Source organism: Oncorhynchus kisutch, linkage group LG1, assembly GCF_002021735.2.
Source record: "Oncorhynchus kisutch isolate 150728-3 linkage group LG1, Okis_V2, whole genome shotgun sequence".
Classification (NCBI taxonomy): Eukaryota; Metazoa; Chordata; class Actinopteri; order Salmoniformes; family Salmonidae; genus Oncorhynchus; species Oncorhynchus kisutch.
The window spans coordinates 70,210,276-70,230,195 of NC_034174.2; the positions used below are offsets into that span (position 1 = coordinate 70,210,276).

The following is a 19,920-nucleotide window of genomic DNA, read 5'->3' on the forward strand; positions in this document are numbered from 1 at the left end:
AAGAATTCCTCCTGTCCAATGTGCTGTATTTGACTTGGTCTTATCTATAGACTTAACTCCACTTCTGAGTACAGTACACTTAGCCAACTTTAGTCATTCAGGGGTATGCTACTTGTTTGGCCAAGAGATTTGGAACAATTCAAAAGAAGCAGGGATATGTCTGGAACTGACATCAAAGGGGGATTTCAGACCATTTATTAGCCTGCTATGGTCATGTTCAGAGGTGTAGCTACTCTGACCGCGTTTGACCTGACCTGGTTCAGTTTGATGTGTTCAGATATGCAGTACTTGCCCCTATACAAACATATCATCATATATCACACATATCACATCTTATCCTCAAGTAAAGGCTTGGAGGCAGTGTGCGCACTCTCTCTCTCTCTCTCTCTCTCTCTCTCTCTACCCCCCCCCCCCCTGCTACTCTATGAAGCGATAGAGGGCTTTCTTCCCATAGCTGTCCATTCAACTTTCCATCTTCCCATCCAAGAAGAGCGCATGGAAAACATTGGAGGACACATTGGCACAGACCTGTCTAGACCTGAACATAGAGAAAGCATACCACAATCGACTGCATCTCCTGCAACCCCATTGGCCAGAAATTGTTACCAGATGTTTGTCAATAATCATTTTTGGATCTTTTTCCTGGTTAAAGTTCAAGGGGGAGAGATTTTGGCGGCCGGTGGGTAGTTACACTGTTACGAGGATGTGAATCAGCAGATAGGATTTTTAAAAAAATAAATGGACCACATGTTTTTTACCATGGCTTGATTATGTTACTATGGTAGTAGTCCCTTGTTTCCCATAGCCAGGCCCAGACCATGTCCTCACTGTAAGTTAAGCCAGATACTGTCTGTATCTCGCTCCAGGTTTTTATTTTTCCTTTGGAGGGGAGCATGGAAGGTTATTTGAGTAGCCAGGAGTCTTTGTTTTCTACTGTATAAACTACCCTGAGACTGAGACTTAAGTCTGTTGGTCCAACAGGTGTTTGTTGTTTTGTGCACCAGGACCTCGATGTGTGACAGAGTAGTTACACATGTAGGTATACAGTCTGAAAGCTGCATGTCTAGGATGTATACAGGCTCTTAAAAGCCTATGCATACCTGCTACGTAAACCTCTAGCGCCCTGACCCAAACAGGGTCAGTAGTATACGAAGGGCCCTCAAATATGATGAGCCGCTGGGCCCCTTACGAAATCAATTGTATTTTTGCGAGCCGCCAACGAAGTTCCTGAAAGCCACATGCAGCTCTCAAGCTTCCCAGTGACTATCACTGGTGCAGAGTAAGACAGGCAGGTGTAAAGGCTATTTGCATATTGATGGAAAAATGTAGGAAATACAGGATAGGAAAGAAAGAAAGATTGATCAAATTTGAACCCAACATGTTCTGTAGGTATAATAAAACTATATTAATTTAGTAAAAAATAAATGGTTAAAAATAAAAATCTATCTATATTTTTTCAACTGGTTGATTGTTTGGTCGATAGCCTGTTGGTCGACCAAGATTCTTTTAGTCGAGGAGTTGGCAAATATATACAAAAAAATGTATGGTACACAAGACACCTGTCTGATTTATACCTGTCTGTGTGGACTAATCCATTGTGGAGGCCGTGGGGGTGGCACACCAGTATCACCAGTAGTACATTTACAATGAATTAACATAATATCTCATCTACAATGTGTTTGGTTACGGTCATTTCTGTTAATGCATTCAATATATCATTATTACTGTCTTACCGTTGTCATTGTTGGAGTGGACACGCTGTTTGCAGAGCACACAACCTAGGCTACACTTGTGAGAATTTTGGGGGGGTTAATTTCATTCCATTTACGAGTTGTCAATTTATTAATTGTCTTTTGTTTGGAACACTCTTGTCAGTATTGAGTAAGGACGTGCACCTGATTACGCATATAGAAGTAGGCCTAGGCTACCTGGCCTGCGCACAAAATTAGGCTTATAAATGTGCCCATTTGGGGATCTGATAGTATTTCTAATTGTCTTAACTCACAACTCTCGGTCGACCAACAGCCTATCAACCAAACAATCGACCAGACGACTAAATGGGGTCAGCCCTAATATACAGTATATAAGGGCTATATAAACTCTGCGCCTCAAACAGCAAGTAAACAAAGTCTGTTTTTACATCCATCCAATAATTATTTTATTCTGAGACAGCCCTACTATATATATATATATATATATATATATATATATATATATATATATATATATATATCTATCCCTGGACCTCAGTTTGAGAACCCCTGAACTAGAGCATTGGCTAAGTCAGAGGTTGCAAATGCTGTCTAGACACATTTCTCTGCCTTCTGAGGTGACATTGGAATACCCATGGTTTTGTAGTGGGTGATGTCATCAGGAAGCAGGCACTCAAGTTACAGCCGTGAGGATTGCGCCCTTTTGTTCCCCAAAGACATATCCCACTGAACGCTTTCACAGGATCAGACTGTACCGGTGGCTTTACTCCTGCACGGCATAGAAACACACACACACACACACACACACACACACACACACACACACACACACACACACACACACACACACACACACACACACACTTTCTGTCTAGGTTCAAACATCTTCAATACCACAGGTTTTCCTAGTATGGCTTGAGGAAATGATTCTGTAACTGTATATATAGGATTTACTACCCTGCCAGTTTTAAATTCATATTAACTCTCACTGTGGCCTACATAACGTTATACCTTTTAATTTATTTAACATTTATTTAACCAGGCAAGTCAATTAAGAACACATTCTTGTTTACAATGACGGCCTGGCAAGAGGAAAAATGAACCTGAGATCACACCTTCTCCCATGTTAAACCCCGCACGTGCAGCTAAAAGAACAGGTCATTCTTAACACACGGTTTCTGAGAACCTGTCTCAGCGGCATGCAAATCTGCCCTTGTTTCAGAGAAAAACAGACGCTGTCTCTCTGCGTCTCGCTATCACCCTCAGTCCCTTTTCTCACTGACGCGGGGCTGCGGGTTTTGGCAGAGAGCTAGACACAGACCGAGGCCTCAATATTCAGCTACACAGTGAGCATAAGTACAATGGCACGTAAGCAAATTCATAACGACATCATCAACTTTAACCCTACAGATGTCCCAAAACTGGAGTTTTCATTTTCAAGCTGAACTAAAGTCATTGGAATTCAGAATATGCCAGACAGAGAGATTATTGGAGCGCTCAGCAGACCCTGAACTACTCTCCCTACATACTACTATATATTATGGCCTACTTTGGTTTCCTTTCAACACCACAGAGTGCTGGTGCGTTCAGTTTGAGGCCTAGTGGAAGGGTTTGTGTGGAGTCGCCATAACTAACCAACATCCCTCTTGGTTTCTTGGTCTTGCGCCCTCCTTTTGTCTTTATCCATCTCTCTTTCCTCTCCCTCCCCCCATCTCTCTTTCTCTGCCCCATCCTTCCTGGTCTCCTAATATCTGCTTCCCAGTGGCTAAGACATCTGAAGAGAGAGAGACATTACACATACTTATTTTAAGTGGAGAACTACATCCTCGGTCTTCACCCTTATTTCTGGTTCTCATTTAGTTGGGAGTGGCCCAGTGCTTTGAGTTATGTGACTCAATTCAGAATGTGCTAAAACAACTCCCAACTTTTCCACTTGGTGTTGACCATAGAGCAGAAATCACAGAGTGGAAAGTACGTTTTGATAGGGCGGTGGTGGTGGTGCCTGGTGCTTGCTGTAACAACAGATTTAAGTTGAGGTGGCTGTGTTTATTTTGAGCTTGTATTCTCTCCATGTGTTTCTCTAGAGACCTCTGTTAATGCTGGCCATTGGAATTACAACGTTTATCCTTCTAGTCACTGTGTACAGCTACGACTATAACGAGCAACATGCCTACTTGGTGGGCTATGTACTGCTTTGCAATGTTTATTGTGGTGCTTCTATGATACCAATGTCGCGATACTAGGGAGTAAGGACGCAAAGGAAACAAAACATGAAGCAGAGTACATTTCCTGAGGAAAACCGTCCTCATGTTGGAACCAAACAGCTGTATGTTGTCACCCAGAGTCATATTTGTTTCTTTTCCAGGCTATAGCACACGTTTCCTTTTTTTTGCCAAGGAAAATCTGCTATCGTCGTACGGAGATACTGGTATCATGACAACACTAGTTCATGGCTCTTTTATAAGCTCCTATGCTCAGTCACTACATAATCCCTCTGAGAGTAATATGGGTCTACAAAGCATCTCAGAGTAGGAACGCTGATCTAGGATCTGTCCATATAATCTAGGATCCGTCCATATAATGTGATTCATTATGATCTAAAGGAAAAAAGGGATCTTAGCTAGCGAACGTCTCCGCTGTCGTTTCGCGTAACTCAACGCGTGTTTCGGCGGTCGTCTAAACCCACTGCGCGTGTCTCCTTCGAGCAGAAAGTTGGCCGGTAGAACAGAGTGAAGACGTCTGGCGCTTAACGACACGTGTTTGTTTCCTTGGAAGACCGAAGTGCTTTTATTTAATGCAATTACTCAACTTCCTTTAAATAGTGCCAGGTTCTTCTTCCGTCCTCTTCAGGCCAAAGTCACCGTTCTTCTAGGTAGATTGTCTGGGTCGTTTATGGAACCTCCCCGAGTATCTCTTTCTTTTCGTCTTTGTCTCTCCTTTCTTTGTTCTCTCTCCATTACAAAGCAACGGACTGCTCTGTAGCTACAGTATCTGTTGTTTAGCTTCAGTGTCTGTGTTTCATCTTTCCCTTCCTCCCCAACGGATGGTTGGTGTTTTAGGTGGTTCGTGCTGGTTTCTATCAGGCGAAGTCTTCATAGTTCGTAAGGTTTGAACTTTCAAGCCATGTAGGGCCTTAAGCTTTTTCTTGGGACCACAGTTAGTTATGTTACATAACCAACAGAGGGGACTTATAGGGCATCCACTAGGAACCTGTGACTCTAGTGTGAACCTCGTTCTGCTCTGTTGCCTCCAGGTCTCTCACCATATCCAGTATTACTCCTGGGTCATGTTCAGTAGGGAGAACATGTTGTGAAATTGGGAGGTACAACCTGAATTTTTCCAATCAGAACACATATTTTAGTTTTCCGTTGCAAAACATTTTTCTACGGTGTAGCCTGATGAACACTACCTCTGATGTTGCTTCTCTCTCTGGATCTGCCCTGTTCCGCCTCTCTTTGTTGATATTTCTCTCTCTTGCTCTCACAGCAACAAGAGGCCGTTGCACTTCAGTGCTTTATCATCTGGGTGGACAGAGGGGAGACAGAGGGGGAATTTATTGTCTGTGACTAAGTTAGGCCTTGAAGGTTCTTGGTCTGAGTGGCAGAGGATGAATTAAAATAGGAGGAGAAGAAGGGGAAAGGTTATCTTCACTGTATGTCTCAGACAGCTCTGACATTTCCCAGACCTCTCTTTAATTGCACGCTAATGTTTCAGCACCAAGCATATGGGTCACTTAGCCTGATCCCAGATCTGTTTGAGCTGTCTTGTCGACCTATGGACATTGTAACACTAAAGAGTCTGTACAGATCTGGGACCAGGCTATGGGTCACTTGGTTCATGTGGTCCTGCAACAACTCCTCCTGAACCAGACACTGACCCACATACAGAACAGAAAAGCTATCGTGCCATACACAGACAGGATGGTCCGGATAGTTCTTCATGTCAGTCTCTGCTATGCTATGAGATCAGCTCTGATTAAACTACTGTAACAGTACCTCTGCAGCTGAGGAATCCTCTTCAAGCTGCAGAGAAGCATGCCTTATGTAGATAAACTCACTCTTATAATCTGTTGATCTCTGTCTCTCTCCCCTCTCTCTCAAACACACATACACACTGTCACACACACACTCCCTCCACTATGTTGCCTATGGTCTGAGCAATATCAGGACCCCACCCCCCACATGGGAGCTATTTTCTGTCAGTGTTCCATGGTTGCTGTCTGTGTGTTTATCCAGCTGCCTGCTACCCCTCTTTATCTGTTATTACAGCAGGACCACTGCACAAGTGGTGTCGTTTCACGCAGGATTTCACTCAGGCAGTACGATGGGCTACTCGGTAAGGACACAAGCAGTTTTCAGCAGTACTGTGTGTGTGTGTGTGTGTGTGTGTGTGTGTGTGTGTGTGTGTGTGTGTGTGTGTGTGTGTGTGTGTGTGTGTGTGTGTGTGTGTGTGTGTGTGTGTGTGTGTGTGTGTGTGTGTGTGTGTGCGTGCGTGCGTGCGTGCGTGCGTGCGTGCGTGCGTGTGCTTTATAAAGTTGAGGCTTCAAAAGGACCCCCTAAACCACAGAAGTGTCTTGAGAGTGACAACAGATTGTGTCTAGACCTTAACTGAAGGGTTAAATGTGTTGTGTTATGGACTATTGTTTCTGTCTGTTTCTGTTGAGTTACTTTCTGCTTGGTATTGCTGCTATGTGCTGCTTGCTGTTGTTACGCACCCAATATGAAATACTTTGTGCATTAAGCTGCCTGGGTTGGCTCTCTAATAAACAACAAGTTGTTTCCCCATAGGTCTGATATGATAGAGGATGGCAATTTTCTTTAAATTAGTGTAGGAGCTGGCAGATGTTGGCAGACGTTGTGTCATGCCAATCCTTTGTGATAATGTAAACCATGGCCTGCCACACACACACACACACACACACACACACACACACACACACACACACACACACACACACACACACACACACACACACACACACACACAGATAACATGTCATAATAATGACTGCTTGGGCTACTAGCTAGTCTTTAAACCTCTATGAAAATGACAGTTTTGTATGAGGAACAGGGTATGTAGAAGGGAGTGCTTCTCTAGTTGTTCACTTCTACATTCTCAACCCTCAATTAATGAAAGGTTACTTACACAGATGCGCACCCACAAACGCACACAAACAGCCACAGACACACACACACAGATAGAGAGAGAGAGATTTGTCCTGTCTGTGGAACAGTGTGTCTCTGTGTTGCTGGATTGCAGTGCCAGGGGCCTGTCTGTGTTCCTGTGTGGAGAAACTCACTCAGATGGGTCTTTGTTAGTCTGCAGCTGAGGCACACCCACACTCTCACACATACACACACACACACACACACTCACACTCACACTCACGCTCACGCACACTCACACTCACACTCACACTCACACTCACACACACACACACACACACACACACACACACACACACACACACACACACACACACACACTCACACTCACACTCACAGACACGGCCAATAACAACATTTCTCTGATTTGTGTGATATCCTCTCTGATGATTATGATTATAAACATGCATCACTTTGAAATGCTCCCTCTGAACTGCATGTCAACATTGTTGCCGTTGGATACAGCAGAGGCAATAGTCTCATTGTTTCCATCACCTGGATTGTCTCTGTTATTACTGTGCTCCAGAAAGTATCTCTGTTATTAACACGTCTGATGTGGTGAGGTTTTCTCTTCCAGAGCTGGGTGTTGCCAGGGACCTCACCATGAGATATTATCACGATGCTTAGATGCCGATAAGATATGTATTGTGATTCTATATGTATCGTAATGTATCACGGTTCTATATGTATTGTGGGTCGATATTGCGATCCGTTGGTCCAAACATATTACGCACTACACTATATGTCTGCTATAGAGGGACAAGAGAGAGCCGTGACACTATATGTCTGCTATAGAGGGACAAGAGAGAGCCGTGACACTATATGTCTGCTATAGAGGGACAAGAGAGAGCCGTGACACTATATGTCTGCTATAGAGGGACAAGAGAGAGCCGTGACACTATATGTCTGCTATAGAGGGACAAGAGAGAGCCGTGACACTATATGTCTGCTATAGAGGGACAAGAGAGAGCCGTGACACTATATGTCTGCTATAGAGGGACAAGAGAGAGCCGTGACACTATATGTCTGCTATAGAGGGACAAGAGAGAGCCGTGAAAAAAACGAGTTCTGATTAGTCATGGAAATAAACGTGCTGAAAACATGTTGGCTCGCCTTTAACATTTTTTTTATTGTGACCAAGCTATAGGAGGAGAAATACTTGTGGTGCTGGTACAGCCGACTAGTGCTAGCTAATGTTAACTACCTTTTTTTAGAGAATCGGTTCTTAGAGTCATAGAATCGATATAATATAGTCAAAATAATATTGTGATAATCTACTGTATTGATTTTTCCCCCAACTCCATGGTCTTGTTTGTCTACACTCTCGTCTAGTTTCTACCAAGCTGAGCCAGTGGAGTGAACATAATGACATTTCCACAGTTCATTCTGCCTGAGCTGAACTGCCACTGTACTCCGCACGGCTCCGGGGCTGTCTTCCTATTAATCCAAATACCCAGCATGCACTGTGTGTCTCATGTTATGGTTTGTGACAGAGTGTTCACCCCAGATAGTTAGATTCCATGCATTTTAATGAGAGGTATGCGTACATAGTAGCCTACAGACAGCAGTACTTTTGAGTTATTAGACTATAGGAACACACATCAGAGGATATGAGAGTTGCTATAGGAACTAGAATCTTCATAAAAATCAGACTGTTCCTAGAACAGGGAACGGGGATATGTGGTGCAGTCATTTGTTAGAGACACAGTCAGAACAGTAAGGACTGCTGTCCAGGAAATGTCCTCTGCAGCAGGTACTTAGTCAATGTTTTGTTTCCTCTTCTGCTAGTCGACGGCTCTCATATCAAACCAGACTTCCCCCTTTTTTAAAGACAGGCTATATTTTTATTGTACATTTATTAAACCAGGTAGTCCCATTGAGGTCAGAAGACTTTGTTCCCAATACCTTTTCTGCTGACAAGACACCAGGTGGAACTTACAGTTACAACGTTTTCTCAGTTGGGTTTTTACAACACACCATGGTTGGATTTATAGAGTCATTTCCTGAGAAAGTCCCTTGACAATGACCTGGCTGGGTGAAGGAACATGTGTTCCTCCGTTATCACTGTGTTCCCAAGCCTAAATAAAACAGCCATGCAGAACTGAAGATAACCCCATGTCTCTGTGAGCCAGTCAGGAAACAGCAGGCCTGTACAACGACAGGCTTCCAGCCACAGACAGGCGGACCAGCTGGGGATAGGGATGGACTGAAAACGTCTTTCACTTCAGGTCCACGGTCAGGTTTCTTTACAGTCTTTCATAATGGTAACGATAATCTCTGTACTTTAGTATGGGAGGCTCATTCGAGAACAAATAGAAGACATGGTTTCTGTTTGGAATGGGAGAATGCAGTGAAATGTTGAACGATGGTGACACACTTAAAAGCCTCCATTACCCTGCACACAACACCGTGCAGAACTGATGAATAAGTTCCCAATTAAATCTGCTGAACTCCAGCTGAGAATGTCTTACCACAGAGACTCCTGCCAGTACTGTGTTATCTGACAGGAAACTAGGCCGTTCCATTCCTCTCCTCTGTTTCTTTTATTCTCTTTTCTGGGGGATCACTTCCTTCCTGTTGGAGATGAAAGTGAATAGAACATCTCACTGAACTGCTGCCAGAGAGAGAAGAGAGAGAGAGAGAGAGAGAGAGAGAGAGAGAGAGAGAGAGAGAGAGAGAGAAGAGAGAGAGAAGAGAGAGGAGAGAAGGCAGGGGTCCTGCTAAAGGCTTCAGCGTAGAATGGAGAGAGATCGGGGGAGAGAGGAGAGAGAGGGGTGCACAACTGTCCCCTTTCATCTACAGCCTCCAATAACACCCCTCCACTATGCATACACATTTTGTGCGTACACAAACACACTTTCATTCTCCAAAATAAACAAACACACGCACACACACACACACACACAGAAGAGTAATGTCTTGCAGCCCTAGGTGTGAGCATGCTTTGGGATAACGCAGGTTAACATTTATTGGGAAGAATTTTATCCTGGAGGCAGAACTGGGTTATTTCCACTAGATGGGACAGCTGCAATGTCAAAATTGGCTGTATTGTAAAAATTCTAAAATGAGCTTTTTGGTTGTAATTTTAGATGAAGGTTATGCATTAGGGTTGGCAGTGGGGTACATCCATTTGAATTCAATCACTTTTTGGTTGTAATTTTAGATGAAGGTTATGCATTAGGGTTGGCAGTGGGGTACATCCATTTGAATTCAATCACTTTTTGACAGCACCCCTTTTGATTTGAACGAAACCTTCCATAAATACAGTGCCTTGCGAAAGTATTCGGCCCCCTTAAACTTTGCGACCTTTTGCCACTTTTCAGGCTTCAAACATAAAGATATAAAACTGTATTTTTTTGTGAAGAATCAACAACAAGTGGGACACAATCATGAAGTGGAACGACATTTATTGGATATTTCAAACTTTTTTAACTAATCAAAAACGGAAAAATTGGGCGTGCAAAATTATTCAGCCCCCTTAAGTTAATACTTTGTAGCGCTACCTTTTGCTGCTATTACAGCTGTAAGTCGCTTGGGGTATGTCTCTATCAGTTTTGCACATCGAGAGACTGAAATTTTTTCCCATTCCTCCTTGCAAAACAGCTCGAGCTCAGTGAGGTTGGATGGAGAGCATTTGTGAACAGCAGTTTTCAGTTCTTTCCACAGATTCTCGATTGGATTCAGGTCTGGACTTTGACTTGGCCATTCTAACACCTGGATATGTTTATTTTTGAACCATTCCATTGTAGATTTTGATTTATGTTTTGGATCATTGTCTTGTTGGAAGACAAATCTCCATCCCAGTCTCAGGTCTTTTGCAGACTCCATCATGTTTTCTTCCAGAATGGTCCTGTATTTGGCTCCATCCATCTTCCCATCAATTTTAACCACCTTCCCTGTCCCTGCTGAAGAAAAGCAGGCCCAAACCATGATGCTGCCACCACCATGTTTGACAGTGGGGATGTTGTGTTCAGGGTGATGAGCTGTGTTGCTTTTACGCCAAACATAACATTTTGCATTGTTGCCAAAAAGTTCAATTTTGGTTTCATCTGACCAGAGCACCTTCTTCCACATGTTTGGTGTGTCTCCCAGGTGGCTTGTGGCAAACTTTAAACAACACTTTTTATGGATATCTTTAAGAAATGGCTTTCTTCTTGCCACTCTTCCATAAAGGCCAGATTTGTGCAATATACGACTGATTGTTGTCCTATGGACAGAGTCTCCCACCTCAGCTGTAGATCTCTGCAGTTCATCCAGAGTGATCATGGGCCTCTTGGCTGCATCTCTGATCAGTCTTCTCCTTGTATGAGCTGAAAGTTTAGAGGGACGGCCAGGTCTTGGTAGATTTGCAGTGGTCTGATACTCCTTCCATTTCAATATTATCGCTTGCACAGTGCTCCTTGGGATGTTTAAAGCTTTAAACTTCTTCACAACAGTATCTCGGACCTGCCTGGTGTGTTCCTTGTTCTTCATGATGCTCTCTGCGCTTTTAACGGACCTCTGAGACTATCACAGTGCAGGTGCATTTATACGGAGACTTGATTACACACAGGTGGATTGTATTTATCATCATTAGTCATTTAGGTCAACATTGGATCATTCAGAGATCCTCACTGAACTTCTGGAGAGAGTTTGCTGCACTGAAAGTAAAGGGGCTGAATAATTTTGCACGCCCAATTTTTCAGTTTTTGATTTGTTAAAAAAGTTTGAAATATCCAATAAATGTCGTTCCACTACATGATTGTGTCCCACTTGTTGTTGATTCTTCACAAAAAAATACAGTTTTATATCTTTATGTTTGAAGCCTGAAATGTGGCAAAAGGTCGCAAAGTTCAAGGGGGCCGAATACTTTCGCAAGGCACTGTATTTGCCCATTGTGGAAGTGCTCAGAAAGTTTCAGTAGATTATGGGTGTCATGGTCATTGATGTCATTTCAATCATAGAAATATATTTCATAGAATGGACCTATCCCTTCAGACCACTTCAGACCACTGCAGTTTAGCCAGTACACCATTGAAATTGAAATTGAATTGACATTTGAACTTCTAATTCAAATCAAATGTTATTTGTCACATACACATGGTTAGCAGATGTATATACGAGTGTAGCGAAATGCTTGTGCTTCTAGTTCCGACAGTGCAGTAATATCTAATAAGTAAACTAACAATTCCCCAACAACAACCTAATACACACAAATCTAAAGGGGTGAATGAGAATATGTACATATAAGCATAAGGATGAGCGATGGCCGAACGAGAATGTAAGATATGTAAACATTATTAAAGTGGCATTATTTAAAGTGGCATTATTTAAAGTGGCATTGTATAAAGTGACTAATGATTATTAACATGGCCAGTGATTGGGTCTCAAAGTCGGCAGCAGCCTTTCTGAGTTAGTGATTGCTGTTTAGCAGTCTTATGGCCTTGAGATAGAAGCTGTTTTTCAGTATCCCAGCTCTGATGCACCAGTACTGACCTCGCCTTCTGGACGGTAGCGGTGTGAACAGGTAGTGGCTCGGGTGGTTGATGTCCTTGATGATCTTTTTGACCTTCCTGTGACATCAGGTGCTGTAGCCGTCATAGAGGGCAGGTAGAGTGCCCCCGGAGAGCCTTGCAGTAGAGGGGGGTGTAGTTGCCGTACCACGCTTAGATACAGCCCGACAGGATGCTCTCGATTGTGCATCTGTAAAAGTTTGTCAGGGTTTTGGGTGACAAGACAAATTTCTTCAGCCTCCTGAGGTTGAAGAGGCGCTGCTGCGTCTTCTTCACCACACTGTCTGTGTGGGTGGACCATAACAGTTTGTCTGTGATGTTTATGCCGAGGAACTTTCCACCTTCTCCACTGCTGTCCTTTCGATGTGGATAGGGGTGTGAAGTCCACAATCATCTCCTTTGTTTTGTTGACGTTGATTGAGAGGTTGTTTTCCTGACACCACACTCCGAGTGCCCTCACCTCCTCCCTGTAGGCTGTCTTGTCATTGTTGGTAATAAAGCCCACTACTGTTCTGTCTTCTGCAAACTTGATGACTGAGTTACTAATTACTACTACAAAGATGACCGCCGGTCCACCCACTGTCAAATGTCAACGTAAATGGTCATACTATTCTATTGTCTATATTTCTATGATTTCAAAAGGTTTCCTATGGAAGTTTTACAGTATAATAATAATAACAGATATTCCCTTTCAAGACAACATTCTCTGATGTGTGGACCTCCAACCATCTTTGTGGTACTATTTGAAAGGTGAGGTTTTTATTTGAATCCCATTTTAATACATTATTCAGCCAAAATATGACACCATCCCTGTATTAAAGAGTATGTTGTGTCACAACTGATGGCAGGCACAACACAAAAACCTCAGATGGTGTAAAATATTGTCTAAGCTATAACAGTTTACAAATAGTTTGATAATTGAGGTAAAACAAAATTACATACAAAGTTTAGTTTAAATCAAAAGGAATGCTGTCAAAAAGTGATTGAATTCAAATGTCTTTACCCAGTATGGTTAAGTGCAGGGTTAAGGTTAGGGTTAGGTTTAAAATCAGACTTCATGACTTTATAGCTGTGCCAGCTAGTGACCATTCTGCAGAGCTGCCTCCAGAACAAGATTCATGACAAAACGCTAACCTGCGCAGATAAAATTGTTGATGAATTGCCTTGTTTGGTCTATGGGAGAGGAAATTAAAAGTTATTGTAACATCAAGGGTACATCAAGGTTCACTGAAAGACTGAAACAGGCCAAACAGCCTGTATTAATTTACCATGGGAAAAAGGAGTGGAATAACAATGTTGGAACCATGGCTGTAATTGCTGGAAAATAGATTAAATGAAAGGACATGGGAAAGAAGCTAGCTAGAGGGACAGAGAGAGGGAAGGAGTTTGATACTGTCCTACTAGCCTCTGTCATTTGTTGACTTGCTGTGGCCATTGATGGAATTATCTCCAGTCTCACCACAGCTAATCTGGCTGTCTGTTTGTTTGACCCCATAGGACTCCAGCCGACGTCAACACGGACGTCTAGACCTAAACACAGACGTCTAGACCTAAACACAGACGTCTAGACCTAAGCATGGCTGCTACGCTGCCATCTACGCTGCCATCTACACTGCCCAGACCAGACTGTCATATGGACAGGAGTGGGAGCTTGTTTAAGGTAAGTGAAGCTTACTCTTGTTAGAGAGAGTACAAAGATGAGAGAGAGAACGGGACGAGATAAGACAAGGGGATGTTGGTGATGGTATTACATCAGAGAGACAGAGACAGAGGGGGTTCCTAATCCAGAGCCTCCGGCGATGATCCACGGTCCGGTTCCTCCGGCGACGATCCACGGTCCGGTTCCTCCGGTGATGATCCACGGTCCGGTTCCTCCGGCGATGATCCACGGTCCGGTTCCTCCGGCGATGATCCACGGTCCGGTTCCTCTGGCGACGATCCACGGTCCGGTTCCTCCGGCGATGATCCACGGTCCGGTTCCACAGAAGCGGAGGGATCAGCGTGCGGAGCGGGGGCTGTGTCCCAAACCGGAGCCACCACCGAGGATAGATGCCCACCCGAACCCTCTCCTACAGAGTTTGGTTTTGCGGCTGGTGTCCGCACCTTTGGGGGGGGGGGGGGGGGGGTACTGTCACGCCCTGACCTTAGAGTTTGACCGAGTGTGGTTCCCAATCAGAGGCAGCTGTCTATCGTTGTCTCTGATTGGGAATCATACTTAGGCAGCCTTTTTCCCACTTAATGTTGTGGGTAATTATTTCTTTTTTGTGTGCGTTTGTGTGCGTCACGGTTGCGTCATGTTCGGTTTCTGTTTATCTGTTGTTTTTGTGAAGGTTTCAGTTTATTAAAAAAATTGGAATTACATGCACGCTGCGCCTTGGCTCATCTATGACAGGGAGTTTGAAGACAGTGAACGTGACAGGTAGAGCCTATAAGAAGAACAACAACAACAATTCCCTGTCTGTTCTCTCAATGTGGCCAGAAACTGAATTTCCATCAGCCCCCATCACCAACTGTATGTGTTTGTGCTTGACTCCATATACACTCCAACACCTTAACCAGTACGCCAAGAGGTACCTATTGACAAGGTCGCTCAGTGTTTGGTTAACGATGCTACAATATTAATTACAGCTCTTTATTGTCGCATGTGTTTCTGTTGCCTTTTTAAAGACTTCAGAACTGGCAGCGGACATGCTCACACTTGAACTAACATAACCACAGACCACTTAAACTGGTACAACATTTCCAATCACGGGTGGCCAAAAATAACTAACTGAAAGCCACGCCCCCACTAAGCCATACCTGCGATGATTGTATAAAAAGGTACCATTATACTAGATTATCCGCACATGTACCCTAAAAGGTACCATTATACTAGATTATCTGCACATGTACCCGAAAAGGTACCATTATACTAGATTATCCGTATACATGTACCCTAAAAGGTACCAGTATACTAGATTATCCGCACATGTACCCTAAAAGGTACCATTATACTAGATTATCTGTACATGTACCCTAAAAGGTACCATTATACTAGATTATCCGCACATGTACCCGAAAAGGTACCATTATACTAGATTATCCACACATGTACCCGAAAAGGTACAGGACAGTGCCATGTGAGCTCATATGTGTACCTCTGAAGGTACATTTTGCATTTTTATATTTTTGTAACCCAGGGAAAAAATACTGTACCCTAACCGTACCCTTTTCTCCGAGGGTGTAGGTCTCAGATGGACTCACAGCCTCAGACCTAAGCATGTCTGCTACGCTGCCCAGACCAGACTGTCATACGGACAGGAGAGGAAGCTTCTTTAAGGTAAGTTAAGTTTACTCTTATGTTTATCCGTTAGCTTACTTTGGTTCCAAGGTTTATCTCATGTTGCCACATAGTGTAAAAGCGCTCAAGTTGAGGACAGATGGAGAGTGTGAGGATTGAACAATGCCTGCTGCAGTCGTTGGAATCATGACAAATGCACACACAGCAACCATACAATACAAAGACACACACACACACACACACACACGGAGTAGTTGTCAGCCCTTTATGCAGCCTCCGGTTAAACCCTTTCATGACGTTGTTTTAGGAACACGGTCTATTCCTAGAGACATAATGAGCACGGTCCGTTCCGCTGTGTCTTAGTTTCATGCTGCTGTTTCTTCCATCAGTACCCTTTCCCTTCATCTCTCCCTCTTTAGTCAGACCACACTAACTGCCTCTGAGAGTTATCCAATCGTCATGTCATAATCGTTCTGTTATCCAATCTTCATGACTGCAGTGGGCTATCCGCTATATATCCGGTAATAGAAGGATGCCTTATACTGCAACTGTTGTGTATTTATCCATATACTGTTGCTTCAGTTGATAACGTTTACACAAGGTGTCTACCGTAAACAGAGGATTGAGACGAGGTTATGGATGTGTGATGCATAGAGTTCCAGAGGCTTACAGAGTGAATGGATACACTGACAGATAGACGTGAGATTGTACTGTCTCTTCTTATCTCTTTTCTCCCTCTGTCTCTCTATCCTCTCTATCTCTCTCTCTCTCTCTCTCTCTTTCTCCCTCTCTCCACTCTCCCTAGCCCCAGTGAAAGCTCTCTCTGTAGGTCAAAACAACATAGTTCCCCATTGACTCCATCATCATGGCTTTAACTTCAGCCCATGCAGAGAATCGCTTACCTCCGAATCTGCACTCATTAAAGAGCTAGAGTTAATGACGACATTGTTGTTGGACACAGCCCTCCTGAGAGAGAGACAGACTGTGTTGCGAGAGAGAGAGGTGGAAAGAGAGAGCGAGTGAGAGAGGGAAAAAGCATTGTATCCAATGTGATGTGATTGATAAAAATGGGCGTTCCGGTACAGAGTCAATGTGCGGGGGCACTGGTTAGTCGAGGTAGTTGAGGTAATATGTACATGTAGGTAGAGTTATTAAAGTGACTATGCAGATATAATAACAGAGAGTACCAGCGGCGTAAAATAGTGCAATGCAATGCAAATAGTCTGGGGAGCCATTTGATTAGATGTTCAGGAGTCTTATGGTTTGGGGGTAGAAGCTGTTTAGAAGCCTCTTGGACCTAGACTTGGAGCTCCGGTACTGCTTGCCCCATGCGGTAGCAGAGAGAACAGTCTATGACTAGGGTGGGTGGAGCCTTTGGCAATTTTTAGGTCCTTCCTCTGACACCGCCTGGTATAGAGGTCCTGGATGGCAGGAAGCTTGGCCCCAGTGATGTACTGGGCCGTTCGCACTACCCTCTGTAGTGCCTTGCGGTCTTAGGCCGAGCAGTTGCCAGACCAGGCAGTGGTGCAACCAGTCAGGATGCTCTCGATGGTGCAGCTGTAGAACCTTTTGAGAATCTGAGGACCCATGCCAAATCGTTTCAGTCTCCTGAGCTCGACTGCCTTGGTATGCTTGGACCATGTTAGTTTTTGGTGATGTGGACGCCAAGGAACATGAAGCTCTCAACCTGCTCCACTACAGCCCCCTCGATGAGAATGGGGGCGTGCTCTGTCCTCCATTTCCTGTAGTCCACAATCATCTACTTTGCCTTGATCAAGTTGAGGGGAGAGGTTGTTATCCTAGCACCACACGGCCAGGTCTCTGACCTGCTCCCTATAGGCTGTCTCGTCGTTGTCGGTGATCAGGCCTACCACTGTTGTGTCCTCGGCAAATGTAATGATGGTGTTGGAGTCGTGCCTGACCGTGCAGTCATGAGTGAACAGGGAATACAGGAGGGGACTGAGTACACACCCTTAAGGGGCCCCCATGTTGAGGATCAGCATGGCAGATGTGTTGTTCCCTACCCTCACCACCTAGGGGGCAGCCCGTCAGGAAGTCCAGGATCCAGTTGCAGAGGGAGGTGTTTAGTTCCAGCGTCCTAAGCTTATTGATGAGCTTTGAGGGCACTTTGGTGTTGAATGCTGAGCTGTAGTCAATGAACAGCATTCTCACATAGATGTTCATAGTTGTGTCCAAGTGGGAAAGGGCATTGTGGAGTGCATCACCTGTGGATCTGTTTGGGCGGTATGCAAATTGGAGTGGGTCTAGGGTTTCTGGGATAATGGTGTTGATGTGAGCCATGAAAGGTCTTGATGACTACAGAGGCATTAAAGCAAGCCCCCATGTGCCTGTGGGGTGGAGCAAACCATGCACCACATTTCTGAAGTCTGTCCAATCTACAAACTCAGTGGAGGCCTACTCACCCTCAACACAGCAGGACCGGAAGCAATCGCTTGGCTAAGGGACTTTGTTTTCGCTAAATAAAATATATAAGTGGTTCCACTATAAAAGTCATTGGGCTGAAACAGGGCCTGTATTTATGCTGCCATTTACTTCCATAGCAGGGCACTATGCCCAGAGTAGACCATTGAAGACCTTTCATAATAAATGTGTTCATTTGACCTCATTTTCTGGGAGAGGGGTCTCTCTCACCCTCTCTCCCTGTCTAATTTTCTGGGAGAGGGGTCTCTCTCACCCTCTCTCCCTGTCTAATTTTCTGGGAGAGGGGTCTCTCTCACCCTCTCTCCCTGTCTAATTTTCTGAGAGAGGGGTCTCTCTCACCCTCTCTCCCTGTCTAATTTTCTGGGAGAGGGGTCTCTCTCACCCTCTCTCCCTGTCTAATTTTCTGGGAGAGGGGTCTCTCTCACCCTCTCTCCCTGTCTAATTTTCTGAGAGAGGGGTCTCTCTCACCCTCTCTCCCTGTCTAATTTTCTGGGAGAGGGGTCTCTCTCACCCTCTCTCCCTGTCTAATTTTCTGAGAGAGGGGTCTCTCTCACCCTCTCTCCCTGTCTAATTTTCTGAGAGAGGGGTCTCTCTCACCCTCTCTCCCTGTCTAATTTTCTGGGAGAGGGGTCTCTCTCACCCTCTCTCCCTGTCTAATTTTCTGAGAGAGGGGTCTCTCTCACCCTCTCTCCCTGTCTAATTTTCTGAGAGAGGGGTCTCTCTCACCCTCTCTCCCTGTCTAATTTTCTTTCAATCTCTTGTTCTTTCTCTGTCTCTCTCTCTCCCTCTTTCTTTTTCCCTCTCTTTCAGACACTGTCATTCTATGTCTTTCTTTGTCTCTCGCTCTCTGTTTGTCTCTCTTCAGTTTAGAACTATACTCAGCTCTGTCTTAGCTGACTAACATTTTAAAAGATGTCAGACCACCAGAGACAGAGACAGAGCTGGCTCCACATAGTCCCTGTTATAGTGTAGTAACAGGGGGAACCAGTGGTCTGTGGTTAGTGGTTAGTGGTTATAGTGGTCTGGACTGTGCAGCTATGGGGGTGTGCAATAGATTAGCTGATCTAAGGTCAGTTGTGTGTTTTCCCCACCAATCGTTCATGATAGGATTGGGAAACAGTAGGCTGATCCTAGATCTGGGACCATTGGCAACTTCTACTCAGAACAAACGATTAGGGGGTCTGTGGTGTGGGAAATATTTCCACCTAGTGGTCAGATTATGTAACACAGTTGGTAAGAACCTACAGGCTTCTCTTCTTTCCTTGTTTCCTTACCTTCATATTCACTAATGTAGAAACACAAACTAGTGAGAGAAACACCTTAAAAGCCTACTTGTCCTGAAACGAGGAATTGAGACAAGGAGAGAAAGCCTCTTAAGACTATTGATATGGACCCATGGTGTCAAACCCTAGAAATATAGTTTGACAAGCAACAACATATTCAGTTTTGATGTCATTGTAGTCCAATGCGGGGGCAGATTTATCTTCACTATGCCTGTCAGATAAGATGGAGGTTTATCCATCAAACATTGTTGGCCTGAGTCACTTCCTCCTTCCTCTTTGTCCCTCTCCTTGGCTTGCATCCCAAATGGCACCCTATTCCCTATGTAGTGGGAAAAGGACTCTGGTCAAAAGTAGTGCACTACATAGGGAATAGGGTGTCATGTTGGGATGCAAATTGTGTTAGCATAGCTAGCTATCTTCCAGATGTTTACGCTTCCCTTGATAAGGATTAGATTAGGAGACTTTTAGCCCTGTTAACTAACGTGTTTATTGTATCTGTGGGAGATAGAGAGATTGTGTGCGGGTGTGTGTGTGTTTACTGTCAGT

At 44.2% G+C, this 19,920-nt stretch overlaps 1 protein-coding gene across 2 annotated transcripts in view; it reads left to right on the forward strand.

Annotated features, from left to right (window-relative positions):
* LOC109903097 (ras and Rab interactor 2) overlaps nt 1–19,920 on the forward strand; it is a 48,480-nt gene that overhangs the window by 1,065 nt on the left and 27,495 nt on the right. For both annotated transcript variants that reach the window (XM_031831440.1, XM_031831447.1), the window contains exons 2-3: nt 13,867–14,029; nt 15,596–15,688. In XM_031831440.1, the coding sequence (XP_031687300.1) occupies nt 13,946–14,029; nt 15,596–15,688 (177 nt within the window). In that variant the 5' untranslated portion in view covers nt 13,867–13,945. The remainder of the gene's footprint in view (nt 1–13,866; nt 14,030–15,595; nt 15,689–19,920) is intronic.